The sequence below is a fragment of the Populus trichocarpa genome, chromosome 11, assembly GCF_000002775.5.
Source record: "Populus trichocarpa isolate Nisqually-1 chromosome 11, P.trichocarpa_v4.1, whole genome shotgun sequence".
Taxonomy (NCBI): Eukaryota; Viridiplantae; Streptophyta; class Magnoliopsida; order Malpighiales; family Salicaceae; genus Populus; species Populus trichocarpa.
The window spans coordinates 819336-835559 of NC_037295.2; the positions used below are offsets into that span (position 1 = coordinate 819336).

General features: G+C 35.1%; 1 protein-coding gene and 1 non-coding gene across 3 annotated transcripts; both read right to left on the reverse strand.

The window, feature by feature from the left end:
* Positions 1 to 7125: 7125 nt before the first annotated feature.
* Positions 7126 to 7994, reverse strand: LOC18102854 (stigma-specific STIG1-like protein 1). Its single transcript, XM_024592257.1, has one exon. It carries the CDS (start codon positions 7842 to 7844, stop codon positions 7371 to 7373), a length of 474 nt encoding a protein of 157 aa, XP_024448025.1. The 5' UTR covers positions 7845 to 7994; the 3' UTR covers positions 7126 to 7370.
* Positions 7995 to 12431: 4437 nt separating this feature from the next.
* Positions 12432 to 13945, reverse strand: LOC112323370 (uncharacterized). 2 transcript variants are annotated; one of them, XR_008056859.1, is made up of 3 exons: positions 13807 to 13945; positions 12955 to 13082; positions 12432 to 12853 (listed from the first exon to the last, which is right to left on the reverse strand). It is a non-coding gene; the product is annotated as an uncharacterized LOC112323370 (transcript). The 2 variants fall into 2 exon arrangements; XR_008056860.1 differs by having other exon boundaries at positions 12955 to 13945.
* Between the last annotated feature and the right edge of the window lie 2279 nt (positions 13946 to 16224).

Sequence of the window (16224 nt, forward strand, 5' to 3'; positions counted from 1 at the left end):
GATGAAAGAACCATCAAGAAGTTTGTGTATCTATGTTCTGCCATGAACTTATCAAATCGCTTATACCACTGGCGAGGAGATTGTTTCAATCCATACAATGACTTCTTCAGTTTACAAGCCCAATTCTCTTTCCAGTGACTTTGAAACCATCTGGCTGAGACATGTAAATTTCCTCTTCCAAATCTCCATGTAGGAAGGCAGTTTTCACATCAAGTTGGGCTAACTCCAAATCAAACTGTGCAACCAAGGCTAACAGAATACGGATTGATGAATGCTTAACAACTGGAGAGAATACCTCATTATAATCTATCCCCTCCTTCTGAGCATAGCCTTTTGCTACCAATCTCGCTTTGAATCGGATGTTGTCTTTTCCAGGATTACCTTCCTTCTTGGCATATACCCACTTGCAACCAATTGTCTTCTTTCCTTTAGGGAGTTGTACCAAATCCCAAGTCTGATTTTTGTGGAGAGATTTCATCTCTTCATCCATTGCCTCTTTTCATTTTGCACTTTCTACACTCTGTACTGCTTCTTTGTAGGTGTAGGGGATTCCATCATCAATCACCGGAAGTGCGTAAGCCACCATGTTACAATACCGAGCAGGTTTCTTGATGACCCTTTTTGGTTTACTCGTTGCAATGGATTCTTGTTGAGTGGTTGCTGGAGTTGTTGCATCCTCTTCATCTGAACTTTCATCTGAATCTCCTTCAGTAGGGATTGTCTGAACAGTCTTTATAGGAATGACTGAAGTCTCCAACTCCACCTGTTGTGCATCACCAGACTGTTTTTCCTTCTCCTGTGATTTCTCTTGTTGTAACATGCCAGACTCATCAAAAGTGACATCTCTACTCAAGATCACTTTCTTTGATTCAGAACACCAGAGTCTATGGCCTTTTACTCCTCCACTAAAGCCTAAAAATATAGCTTTCTTGGCTCTAGGATCTAGCTTGGACTCAGTAACATGATAATATGCTGAGCAACCAAATATACGCATAGAGTCATAATCATTTGCAGGAGAGCCTGACCATACCTCTAAGGGGGTTCTTCCATTTAATGCTGCTGAAGGTAACCGGTTAACAATATGACGAGCATAACTTAATGCCTCGCCCCAGAACACTTTGCTTAGTCCCGAATGTGATAGCATACATCGGACTTTCTCCACCAATGTGCGGTTCATGCGTTCCGCTACTCCATTCTGTTGTGGTGTTTTGCGAACAGTAAAATGTCGCTTGATCCCTTCATCCTGACAAACTTCAAAGAAAGGATCTGAAGTGTACTCACCACCATTATCTGACCGAAAAGTCTTAACCCTCCTTCCAGTTTGAGTCTCCACCATTTTCTTCCATTTCAGAAAGATATCAAGGACCTCATCCTTGTGTTTCATCATGTACACCCATACTCGTCTTGAGAAATCATCAATAAAAGTAACAAACCAACGATTACCTCCAAGTGATTCATTCTTTGAAGGTCCCCATATGTCTGTGTGAACATAATCTAGGATCCCTTTTGTGTTGTGTACTGCAGTGCCAAACTTGACCCTTGTCTGTTTTCCAAGAACACAATGCTCACAGAACCCATGCTTCCCAGTCTTGGCGCCTTTTAATAGACCTTGCTTGACTAATCCTTGCAAAGCCTTTTCACCAGCATGCCCTAAACGCATGTGCCAAAGTCTGGAATTATATGCTTCATCATCTTCTATGCTCTTGGAGACAGCTGTTGTACCAGTAACTGTAGATCCATCCAGGAAATATAAGTTTCCTTTCCTCGTGCCTCTTAAGACAACTAATGCACCACGGATTGCTCTTAAGACTCCACCATGCATGATAATCTTATAACCACTGGATTCTAGGACTCCAAGTGAGAAGAGATTTTTCTTCAAATTAGGTACATACCGTACATCTGTTAGTGTCTTGACTACCCCATTATGCATCTTCAGATGGATAGTCCCAATCCCTTTGATCTCACTAACATCATCATTACCCATCAACACAACTCCTCCATCGAACTCCTCGAGTCTCGAGAATAAGTGCTTGTTAGGGCACATGTGATAGAAACATGCAGAATCAAGAATCCATTCACCAGAATGGTTTTCTGGTGATGAGACCATGAATGCAGAGTCTCGTTCATCCTCATCTCGTGCAACGTTCACAGTTGGTTCGTCTTTTTCCTTGTTGCCCTTGATTGGACAATCTTTCTTCCAGTGCCCTTTTTTGTGACAAAAGGCACACTCATCTTTTGCAAGATATCGTCTGTTTGATGATTCTCCTCTAGATTTTGAGTGACATCTCCCTCGCCCTCGAAATCTTCTGGGGTTTGTTCTGCCTCTAACAGTCAATGCTTCTGACGTTGACTCCTTGTGAACAATTTGGTCCTTCTTCCGATACTCATTGTTCACCAAAGCATTGGACACATCAATGAATTTAATCTTTTCTTTACCATACAGTAAAGTGGTGACGAGATGTTCATATGTGTCAGGCAGTGAATTCAATAATAGCAGAGCTTTATCTTCATCATCAATTTCCACATCTAAATTCTTCAAATCAGCTATCATTTTATTGAAATCATTTAGATGCTCATTCATAGAAGTACCTTTCTTGTGCTGAAAACGGAAGATCCTTTTCTTCAAGTAGAGACGATTCTCTATACTCTTCTTCATAAACTTGTCCTCCAGTGCTTGCCATAATTCCTTTGCAGAGTTTTGTTCTGAAAAGGCGTACTTCTGATCCTTTATAAGACAAAGTCGGATGGAACTGCAAGCCAACTGATTTATCCTTTCCCAGCTTTTATCATCCAGATCCTCCGGTTTATCTTCTAGAGTGAAATCCAAATTCATTTGGACAAGCATATCCATGACTTCACATTTCCACATGCCAAAATTACCTTTCCCATCAAACTTCTCCACCTCAAATTTGGTACTCGATACCGGGATGTATTATGGAGGTATACTAGCATTTCCTGCTGATTTTTCTTCTGGAATATCAGCCATTAAGACGTCTTTGGATTATAAATGGACTCCCGAACTTGTTAAAACACGCACTTTTGTGCTCAAAAGAGCCAAAACAGTAACTTCAGTGTGCTGTTTCACAAAACGGACACCACGGTTGCGTCAGGAATGGTTGAAAACGCTAGGAACAAGCTTGACTCGGCCTAAAACGGGTCAAAAAATCACTGAGTTGGCCAAAAAACCAATCTGACCGAGTTGACTCAGGGAAGGAATATTCTGTCTCTGATAAAGAATATTCTGTCACGGGAATATTCTCTTACTGCTAACGGAATATTCTTATTCTGTCAAGAGAATATTCTGTCACTGTTGGATGACGTGTCTGATGACGTGGCTGATGACAGGGCGATGTGGACCCTCTATTGCTGACGTGGATGATGACTCAGCGCCTATGTGTCAGATGACGTGGCTGTCTTCTCATGCGAGAATTCCGGCACTAATTGGTTTTCCCGGCAGTTTTCCGGCGAAACTTCGGTGAGCTCTATAGGGCTCGTTTCAACTCCGATTTCGATGATCTTTATATAGCCGGACTCGTATCGACGAGAGGAATCTCCACAGCTAGTCAAAATGAAGATCTGAAAACTTTGAAAATTCTGCAACTTTGAACAGAGAGCTGAAAAACGTGTTTTTTCAGTGTTCTAGCTTCCCTAATGCTCTGATACCAATTTGTTGTGCATACTGGACCGAAAGCAAACACAAATAAAACACAAACAAGCAGATTTACGTGGTTCCCCAAAACCGGGTACGTCCACGGAGGCAGCAGATTGTATATTAATGGAGGAATGATACAAACACTCAACTCAACCCAATACAACCCCACAAAACCCAGTGTTTCACTCTTACACTCGTTTCTTTCAAATCTGCACTTGCACTCACTCTCACAGTTGCACTGTCTTCCTCTCTCTGCACACACTTGCACTGTCTCTATGCCTTCTCTCGTCTCTCTGTCTTCTGTATCTCTCACACACGTTTACAGGAGAAAGGAAAGCATAAATATAATGGCTGAAAAGGAGAGGGTGGTTGAAAAGGAGAGGGTGGTTGATGGTTGTTGAGAAAAAATGTTGACAATTTGCTACATTACAGAAGGGGGGACGTTTTTGGGGGAGACAAAGGAGAGAAAGCGAAAGCATACGTGGGGAAGAGAAGAACAGAGACTGGGCGTCACTGCACAGAGAAGAAGAAGGACCGTTCCTCACCACCTGGGCACCACCGCTGTGCTTCCTCTCCACCGCCACAACAGCACCGCCATTCTGCCACCATCAACGCTGTCAACGCCAGCAGAACCAGAGAGGGAGAAGAGGAACATAATAGAGAGAGGGAAAGAGAAGACAGGAGGAGAAACAGAGGGGGAGGACAGAAGAGGAGAAAAGAGAGAAGGAAAGAAAACAGCCGCCGCTTACAACACCACCCCTGCCGCCTCCACTGCCGCCAGCTTCGCCACCGCTCCAGGTAACTGCGCCTCCCTCTTCCCTGTTGTTAACCTCGCTTGCATTTGCATGCAGAACGTGAATAAATCACGTTCTGCAGCAAATGCAGAGTTGGCTGGTTACTGTGCTCATGCATAGTAACCAGCTTATATGGTGGGCTGGAACATCAGCCCAGCCCACGCGGCTGGGCTGAGTCCAGCCTTGTAGCTGGGCCAATACAGGCCCAGCCCAGTTCATTTCATTATATTTTTGTTTTAAAAAAGAAAAAATATATATTTTCGAAGAAATGATGATTTCCCCGCGTATTTGTTTTAAGCCATTTTGATTGATATCGGTCTGTATTTTTTATCGTAAAGATACAAATCCGATATTAAAATACCTGGTTTTCGTCAAAACTTTCAAAATACAAAAAAAAAATGTTTTTGTGCATACGGTCAAGTGTCTCAAAGCTAAAAAAAAAATCATATTGTGTTTTTTATACACCAAAAAACAATGTTTTAGCATGCATTTTGGTTTTAATAACCAGTTTATTAAAATCAAGAGAACATTGGCCAAAATTTCAAAAACAACAAAAATTTTATTTTGTTTGTCTTTTAGTATCTAGGGTACGATATTACACGTAATACGTATTCCGGATATTAAATCTTTTTTCAATGTTAGAATGGTTAGGTTCTACCCCATTAAGATAAGAACCTTCTTATTAAGGGGGGCTTTTCTTGAATCTTAGATAGACATGATCAACAATTAGAAAACACGACCAAACCTTAGATTTTGATCAGACAAATAAAACAATGCAGCTTACCTTAGGTAGGGCGTATTTGGGGTGCTAATACCTTCCCTTTACGCAACCAGTCTTCGTACCTAATCTCTTAAACCAGTTAGGGTTCCTAGTGGCCATAATACTAGGTGGCGACTCCATTCCATTTTTTTTTCACCGATAAGAGACAAGAATTCCTTGTCTCCTCATATTTTCCGGAATAGATATCATACCACACATGATAGTGATAGGTGGTGGGCGATCGCCGCAACGCCGTACACGTGCGACAACAGTTATAATTACTCTATGTGACAATAATAAATCTACAGTAAAAGTTAGATAAAACACTCATTTAGTTGTTTAATTAATAAAGTGACCATTTTTAGCCCTTGTTTAACTTCCTGTTCCATTTTTCTCATACAAATCGTCTGCTTTGTTTGTTTCCTGGAATTTACTTTTCGGGAAACCACTTTTCAAACTTTCCTGTGTTTGTTTAACATTAGAAAAGTTGGTCAACGGAAAACACTTTTCAGTCAAAGGAAAATTTGGCTTGGTTTCCAGGAAAGTGTTTTCCTGGAAAATTTGGGCGGAATACACTTTCTGGAAGTTGTGAAAAATTTAGAAATATCATATTATTTGCTGATTATATCAAATTTGATTCTTGAACTTTTAATTGCTATATATATTTTATTTTGAATATTTATTTTTCAATTTCATCTCTTAAAATTTCATTTTTATATTAACTTTGGTCCTCATTTTTATAATTGTTATTTGCTTTTTTCTTATCATTTTTTTTATTGAAATTTTTTATCTATCAAATTTGGTCCTCATTCTTTTGATTGTTATTTTTTTTTGAAATAATTTATGAAATGTTAATTATTATTATTTTAATTTTTTCATCTTTCATTTTTTTTTATTTTTTAGATTTGATTTCTATTATTTTGATTATTATTTATTTTATTTGAGATAATTTATGAAATTATATTTTTTTTCAATTTCATTCTCATTCAACTTTTTAATTTGTAAAATTTGTTCCTCATTATTTTAATAAACTTGAGAAAAATAAAACATTAATAAGTTATTTTCCAGCTTATTTTCCATGACATAACCAAATACTGGAAAATATTTTTTAATTTATTTTTCATTACACTATCAAATATCAGAAAATAATTTACTTTTTCGGAATTCATTTTTTTTAAAAAGGGCATAAATTATAACCCTGCATGCATGTTTGACAAACTTGAAAAACCGTTATGGAAGCACTTTCTCGTAGTTTCTTTCTTTTGACCTTATCACATTAGGAAATATAATCTTCAAACCTTAAACGTCTGGCCTACCTTTACCTCATTTCTGTCACATATATGTAATCTCTTTCTTCTATTTCTTCTAGGCTTAGGCTCCTTTTTCTACCAAAAAAATAAAAATAAAATGTCTAGCTAGCCCACCATAGCCAGTCAATGTTTACTAGCTTCTCTTGGGTTGACGAGAACTCATCCCAACTTCAAGCTGAGTTGCTTGTTACATCTTTGTGTAGACCTCTCCTTAATGGAGTACGTACTAGTTTAAACTTCAAGCTTCTATCTTGTATTTCTTCCCCAAATCAAAATCAAGATAAAAGATGAAGTAGTAAATTTGATATTGACATCGCATGCAAGTAGATAACTACAACTAATTATGGAATATTTGCTAAATAATAATAGGGACTTGATTCTTAATGTATGCAGTTTTAAATTTAATTTGTAATTTTTTTTATAATAATCAAGATATTATCGATGAACTAATTTACCACTATGGAATTTAACTTGCAATTATATATAAAAAATCTCATTTAAAAAAAAAATTGTTTAAATTTTTATAATTCTACATAAAAATAGGTCACTTATTTCACCTGTAATATATTAAGAATCATGAAATAAATACTCTAAAAAAAGGCAGCTTTCACTTGAAATTTTATATTCTTGTACATATACGTACTAAACGATACACCTTGCAAAGCAATGTAAGCACAATGTAAACTTCAAATAAATCAAGAATGATGGATATATATGGGATTTACATACATTATGATATCATATAAAAAGAATAAATAATCCCTATCGAAATCCCTATGATCATGCATTTCCAGCAATTAATTAATAGCTCTACCTTCTGCTCATTCGATCCAGTACGTATTGGCTCTATATTTCTATGCATAACTACACATTCCATACACACATGCATTCCCTTTCTTGCACTTGTTGTTGCAACCCCCACAATGCTTCTTGTTAGACATTGGCTTCACACAATCACCTTTGCAGCATATCTCAGCGTACTTGCACTTCTTACCACACATTCCACAGTTAAGCCTGTCTGTCAGCACATTCACACACTTCTTCTTGCAGCAATCCGGCCCGGGGCTGCCCTTGGCACGACAAACCCTAGGGTACTTATTGCATGTCATGGCAGCCCGAGTTTTCTGAGCTAGAAACCGGTTTGCCCCTCGCAAAGAAGATGTTGTTTCTTGGGTACCAAGCCAGGGAAGATCAGTATTTTCATCCTCGTTTGTGGAATCATCATCATTTTCGATGGCCACGAACGAGTCTTCTTCAGTTGTAGCAGATAGAGTATAAGCTAAGGCCATGAGCATAGCTAGCAACAAGTATATCGTAAGAGACTTCATGTTGTTTGTATAAATTAGTAAGAAAGAAAAGTAAAAGAGTTGCGAGATTGAGGAGACTCAACTAGTGAAAATATGAACGCTTAGGGTGGAGAAGAAAAGAGGGCTCAAAGAGGTATTTATAGAGACGAAGGATGCAAGATTATGGGCGATCAACAAGTTGAACTTGGAGGGAATTGCATGGTTTCATATTATAATCTGTGTGCAGCTACTAGATATTAGTGGAGTGGTCCAATTCAATATATACGGCCTTATAATCAAAATCAATTAAACCATGTTACGCTTTGAAAAAATTAGTTAATTAGGTAAAGTTTGGAAGAAAAAACACAAAAATAGACAACTAAGGTGTAGTTTTTTCTTTAGCCGCCGCAGGATCACAGTTAACTACAATGTTAGCATCTAATCAATTTATGCAAGAGCTGTTATGACATCGGCTTCACATGGAAAGAAAAGGAGGCAAGGATGTCCGTTCATGTCGTGTGATCAACTCCATAAGCAAATTTGATCTAAACATCTCTTTCCCACTAATTAATTACCAGGTGGAGGAGATGGCAAAAACAAAAGTATAAGAGCACGAACCGAAATCTTCAAGGTTAAAAGACTGTATTTACAAACGATGATAAATATTCCTCCATCAGTACAACTATACCCCATAGTTAAGAGTACAGGACATGAAAAGATGGGCAACATTGGATTTTAGCAGATGACAAAAGAAAAGACAGATATGGTTCCCAACAAAAATTTGACCCTAGCGAAGGTGCCTTGCTAAATCAAAGCTTGGCCCCCCTTGAAACCACTTAATACACAATTAAAAATAAAAAAAGAAGGCACTTGAGGGTTGAGCTCAGTGGTTAATCGTGAGGATTGCCTTGCTCCCGTCCCGAGTTCGATCTTTTATGTGCATGCCTGTCACCTCCGCGGTGTCTTACCTGCTCAATGGGCTTGCAGGATATTCAGTGGGCCGTGAGGAATAGTCGTGGTACGCGCAAGCTGGCTCGGACACCCAACGCTAATAAAATAATAATAATAATAATAATAATAAAAGGGGCAGAGGATGGGTTTTCAGTATAAAAACATGATAATATTTATTTTTTAAAATTATTTTTATTAAAAATTATTTTTAATACCAATACATCAAAACAATAATTAATTTTTTTAAAAATCAAATTCTTAAAAAACACGATTTCATTGGAGTTCCTAAACATAAGAGTCAATTTATATGTATATTTTAAAAGTTTTTTAAAAAAATTTTATTTTTTTTTTATTTTAAATTAATTGTATTCATGTTTTAATATTATTTTGATGTGCTGATGTCAAAAATAAATTTTAAAAAATAATATAATATAATTTTAATATAATTTGAAATAAAAAAATATTTTTAAAAACGACTATTAATCAAAATAACTCTGTAAAGTGTAAACTTTCAAAATATTAAACTTGGGGGAGGTTGGATCAAAACCTGGACACGCCAGCAGAAAGGAAGATTTATTACTATAATAAATATTGAAGAGGCTTGTCCAAGCTGACAAAATAATTAGATAGAAGTTTTTCAAAGCAAAGCAATGATGGCGGAGGGACACATCACACCAAACCAAAGTACATAAACATACTTAGGTCACCCTCGTAAAGTCTGGCTCATTAATTAAACAGAACCAAAGAGTCATAGATTGCGGCAACCCATCAGAAGGGCTGATCTGATGCTTTCGTCAACAAACTAGAATAATACTAAGTGAATCTCCCCTTCAGCATACCAGCAATTTCCTTTCTCCTAGTAAACTATATCATTCCTACAATTCATACTAAGGGTTACTACCTCTCTCTCTCTCTCTCTCTCTCATTTATAATTTATAGTTTATTATATTTTTTTTTTATATCAATACATCAAAACAATTTAAAAACTAAAATATTAGTTTAAAATAAAAAAAATTATTTTTTAAAATATTTTCAAAATATAAATTAAAATAAACATATTCTTACAAATTCAACTCTTTTTCATTCATCCAATTAACGTGTTTGGCACAAGTTTCATCGTTCCATGTTCTCAAGCAAGGACTTCGTCTTTGACAAACCGTTACAAAAGCACTGTCTCACTTGCCTTTACAATATTGATTTTATTAAATTAATTAGCTCTATATTTTTTTAATTATTATTTAAATATTTGGATATACCTTGATTAATCTAACGGGTCTTGAAATTAATGATTATTTAAACCTCTAGTGATTCTAAAATTTATAAAACTCGAATTAATAATTTTTAAAAAATAAATTTAAAATTTGACCAGTTAAGCTATACCATTCAAGAATATTAGCTTAACATTTTAAACATTAGACTACGAATCCAGGATGTTCAATATGTTCAACATTTTGGTTGCCAAACTATAAGCTTACGTATTTACCTGTGTACTTACGTATAGTACTGTAGGCTTATTTCAAAACTTCTGTTTTGAAAATTCTTTTTTCCAAAATTAAGAAAGGTAACTTCAAGATTAAGAGCACAAATGAATCATGAAATTTCGATTTGAGAGTGGGTTAAAAAGTACTTTCAAAATAGATATTTCAAATTCAATTAGTCAGATTTACAAAAACAACTATAAATATTTTTAATTAAAAAAATTAAAAATTAAATTACAAATATAAAAGCGCGCATTGGAATAAGATAACCTTTTCCTATGGATCACATTATTTGCTACAGTGTAATTATTAGGGATAAGATCATAGTTTTTTTCATCGAACACGTTTGTTATTATCATATTAATTAAGAGCAAATATAAGTCTTAATTAGAACATTTTAGATGTACATTGAAATAACTCAATTACATTTAAAGATATTTAAAAAAAAACAAAATCGAGGTCAAGGGGCTTTTTAATTTTCATACCCTTCTCTAGCATAGTAAAATAACTACATTGCTTTAAAAAACAAAAACACTAAAATTGTCGTCAAAGGATTTTCTTATATTTCTATCATGTTTTTTTTATAATTAATTTGAAAAAGGAGCAAATTAATCTCTTAATAAATATAAAAAAATATATAAAAAAGTAGCTAACACGCGCAACAAATGCGCCATCAAGTGGACACCACTTGCACCATTTAGGCAGTGTGTGTGGTATCTTCCAGCAGTAAAAAACAAGCAACCACCATATCCTCTAAACCGTTAATGGTGGCGCAATCGATAAGGTGATGCATATGGCGTGATTCGTGGCGGTTTGGCCGTAATGGAATTTGTTTTCCTCCTCCCCTTTCTTTTCTCTCACATCTCCTCGGGATTTGCATTGGTAAAGCAAAAACTCAAAGTTATCCTCCCATTTTGTTGTTCTTTCAATTGTAGCCATCATTCTTTTGATTGGTCTTTATTTATTTTGAATCTTTTTTTTTATTGTTTTTTTTAATAATTTCATCTCTTATCATTTAGCTATATTTAATTTTATATCAAATATGATCATCATTCTTTTAATTACTATTTTTTTAATATCCTTTTCTTAATTGAATTTTTTTTTCTTCAATTTAATCCCCCGTCATTTTATTTCATTTTATTTTTTCTTTGGATTTTTTTTATAATAACTCTGGATTTTTTTTAAAATCCCATTTTATTTCAATTTAATCCCATTTTTTTTTATATAATAAATTGATTTTTTTATTTTATCCTCTAACATTGATTTGGTTGATAATATTTTGGTTTTGTGTGATTTTTCTTAGTGCATTGATCTTGATCTTATGACCTAGGTCACGAATATTAAATGTTAGCATGGGTTGACATTAGTCTTTTTTTACAACAATCTTTGTTTTTAATTTTATTTTTCAATATTAGATTTATTAAGGATTGAACTTCTTTATTTTTTTGAAGTGCTTTCTATGAGGATAATCCAACATCACGACCTACGGCAAATTTATCATGCTAACTTAGATTGGCTCAGGCCTTTTACATTATTTTATTTTATTTTATTTGTGACATATTTGGTCCTCATTCATTTCAATGATTTTTTTTGCTTTTTTTCCTTTTTAAAATTAATTTTTTTATTTTATTCTTCAACAATTTGATTGTTGAGAATTGGGTTTCATAATTTTTTTTCAATGCGGTCATTTTGTTATGTTAACCTGGATCAAGGTATCCAATATTAACCCGAATTGAGATCGCTCTTTTATTTTTATCTTTCTTACACTGATTTTATTTTTCAATTTCATTTTTCAACATTGATTTTTTAAAAATTGAACCTTTTTATTTTTTTTTATTTTTTTTCTATAAGGATGGCCCAATATCATGACTCGAGTTGGGAGTTTGTCATGTTAACTCGAATGGACTCAATTCTATTTTTTTGTTATTTTGTTATATTTTTTAATTTTTTCTTTTGATATTGAGTTTTTTTTTATTCAATTTTTTAATTTTTTTTCTTTTTGGTAATTTTTTTCCCTGCAAGTATCACCTTTTCTCTTTGGATTTAATAAATTTGTTGTCGTTGTTTTTTTCATCAGATATTAAATTAAACCATTTTATTGGATAAAACATGATTTATGACTTGTGTAGCAAAAAACTTTTCATGCTTTAAAATATGCTGACAATTCTTGAACATCGTGTTTTTATATATATATATATATATATACACACAATAACAATGTGGGTCCATGATAGGCTTTTAGCCCCAGCGGGTTTGAATGAAAAAAAGTTCATGAGCCGTACGTGAAGAAAATTTTATGAACCTTTATATAAATATATATATATACACTTAGATTTGATGCCCGCACTTCGCAGGGGTAATCTTTGGAGACGTTGATATCTTCAATTGTGAGACATTGATATCTTCAGTTAAGTTCCTTCCTGAGCCAACTGAGTCCATGTTCAAATGCAGGATTGAGTTCAATGACAGCGAACTTCTTTCAATTTTTTTGTGCAGTTGATGATGAAATGGAACTACTTTCGTTTTTGCAGAAAGTGCTTCTTTGCAAGCTGTACTGCTGTACATTTCCATGGTCTGCTTCAGCTTAAGCCTTCATCTTCTCATCTCAACTTCTAAGCAGACCTACACTTAAAGCACAATCCAGAACTGATATCTATTTTTTCACAATGTTCAAGCTGAAAACACCTACTGGTAGTATTGGTTGAAGAACACTTCGCACTTACTGCATTTAAATTGCTCAAAGATTAAAACTATAGAAATCAGCCATATGAACTGAATCGAGAGTAGGGCATCAAGGCGACTATATATCCAAAAAGCTGGTGTGTTGCTGCCTTCCAATCTAACACCCAAACTGTGAAAAGGGAAAAAAAGAAGTCATCAACCATAAATGACATTCAAGCAAAAGTATTGATATTGAATTCCTAGCTCTAGCAATACCCATGCTTATGGTATTCACTCTTTTATTTTTGACTGAGTAACAGAAGCCATTGTTATATTCCCACAGTAGCAGGTGGGAAATTTTCCCTTCGACCATGCTTCGAACAATCTCGTTAAGTATAAACTATAAAGAGTTTGAAACCCTTAAATTATTTAACATGACAGGGATGAAGAAATTTCTACACAAAAATCTACATAAACACGAACCATCTCCTGAATTTAAACAAACATTGTAGGGAAAACACAGCAAACAATGCCTCAATTTGGGCATAAACATATGGGAGGGGAAAAAAGAAGGCAAAATAAAAAAAATACAGAAGCGAATCTGCCTAAAGAGATCGAACTTCAACAAAGAAACCTAACCAACAACTCAAAAGGAAGAATGGAAGCTGTTAAAGATATAATAAACTGGAAAAAAGAAAAAGGCAAAAGCAAAGTCATCAATCTTTCATTAAAAGAGCAAACCACAAAGACAGATTAAGCAAGACCAAAGAGAAAAAAATTGGAGCAACAAAACAGAACCCATAAGGAAGCAAGCAGGGGAAGAAAAAAAAAATGAAGAAGGAAAGCTGCAACACTCAAACACTAATCCAGCAGCGCCCCTCTAAATCAAGCAAGAAAAACTGCAGCTACAAGACCTGAAAAAGTAGAGGACAAATGATGAACATCAATGATAGCATGAAGAAGAAGCAGAGCCATGAAACACTTAGTCGAGCACTACTATACACTGCCACAAATAAAGCTCTGCCTTTTTTCCAAAGCCACCACCAGCTTTCCATCCCTTAACTGGTCATCCCTTAACATTCCGACTTTTCTGCTTCCAATTCGGAATGTCATGGCATGACCAGTTATGCATAGAAAATTTTGGTGCCAAAATTTTATGGCTATTGACATTAATTCTGAAGTAAAAATCAAGTTAGGAAAATAAATTCCACAAGTTGATGGCTCTTGACCAGAATAGGAAGAAGAACGTCGGAATGTCCAGGCATGACCAATTATGCATAGAAAAGTTTGGTGCCAAAATTTTATGGCTATTCACATTAATTCTGAAGTAAAAATCAAGTTAGGAAAATAAATTCCACAAGTTGATGGCTCTTGACTCGAATCGGAAGAAGAAAGTCGGAATGTCGAGGCGTGACCAATTATGCGTAGAAAATTTTGGTGCCAAATTTTTATGGCTTTTGACATTAATTCTGAAGTAAAAATCAAGTTAGAAAAATAAATTCCACAAGTTGATGGCTATTGAATTCCATAAGTAAGAAACAAGTTAGAGAATAAATTCCAATGGCTAGTTTATCAAGTAAAGCTATTTGGCATGATAGTAAGGGAATGGCATTAATCAAGAAATACTCTACTATCTCTTTAATAAAGGAATTAACTTCCTTTCCAATTTAAACACTTTAATACGACTAATTAAAAAAAAAAAACCAACTCCCTTAATGGTTTCTTGAGATATTTCAAGAATCATGTTTTTTTTAATTAATAATAATAATAATAATAATAATAATAATAATTATTATTATTATTATTATTATTATTATTATTATTATTGAGTTGTTAAAATTGCAAGGGAATAAGCTATAAAGGAAATAAAAGTCTTTATTATAGAGTTGTCAAAATTCAAGTTTTATTATTATTAATTAATTGTTGAAGTCAAATCACAATCAAAAAATTGATTTTTCACCGACGGAATATTTCATATGCATTTAAAATATATTTTTGTCAGGATATAAATTACCGATGAAGATTTTTCATAGGAGAGTTTCTCATCAAGGATTTTAGATTTATTGATAATTCGGTCGATAAAGTTACCTATCGGTAGATTAGCTGACATAATATATTCACGACAAAAAACAAATATTTGCTGACTATTTTTTTGTCAACCAATGCGTCGGTAAATATTACTGATGGATCACTAACAAACTAACCGTCAATAATTGGTTTATTATCCCCGATGAATTTCCTAATGGAATCGCCGACACGCAAATTCTATATCAAACTAGTTTACAAAATTATGCAATCATGCACAAGTAATAATGTTATCAACAAGGAAAATGCAGATTTAATGTGGACTTGCCCTTCACGGGGTGGCAATGGTCGTTTATTCATGGATTTTAGGGACCTGATGTCGTCATCATGCCAACGAGGGGATCCTTGTCCAGTCTTGTTTAAGTTTAAGCTTTTGATAAACCTTTCAGCTTTCAATTCATGTCGGTTTGTTTTGTCAACTGTAACAACTCAGACTCTTTGTATCTTATGTGACAACCATTTGTCGCACGTGTGCGGCGTCGCTGCAATCGTCCACCCTCAAGGAAAAATGTATAAATGGGGTCTATCTGGCAACTGTGGAGAGACAAGGAATTCTTGTCTCTTATCAGTAAAATATGGACAGGGAGTCGTCATCTAGTATTCTGATCACTAGAAACCCTAACTAGTCTTAGAGATCGGGTACGGAGACTGGTTGCGTAAAAGAAAGGTATTAGCACCCAAATACGCCCTACCTAAGGTAAGCTACATTGTTTTAATCACTACCAGAAAACCGGAGAAAACCAACAGAATTACCGACGGAAAAATTCCGTCGGTAATAATTACCGACTGACATAATTCCGTCTCAAAATCTGTCGGTATATACCGACGGCCTAAACCCGTCGGCGAAACTTTCGGTATATACCGACGGGGTATACAGTTTGTCTGGAAATATGCAACAGCGTGGTGACGTCAGACGATTCTACCGACGGAATTACCGAGGGATTCAAACTGAGATAGTCGTACGGTGACGTGGCACTGTCACCGACAGAATCACCGATGGAATCACCGACGGATTACTTCCGTCGGTGATTCCATCGGAAAAAACCATTATATGCCCACCGATCTGCCGACACTCTGTTTCTCCTTCTTCTTCTTTCCCATCCTACCTCTCCCCTCCCAAACTGCAGCTCCCCTCCCAAACTGCAACCAAACACCCATCCCAACTCTCCACTATTCTCAACACGAGCACTCAAGTTTCTTATATCTTGTACGTGGTCACAATATCCGTTTCTTGTAGATTTTATCAT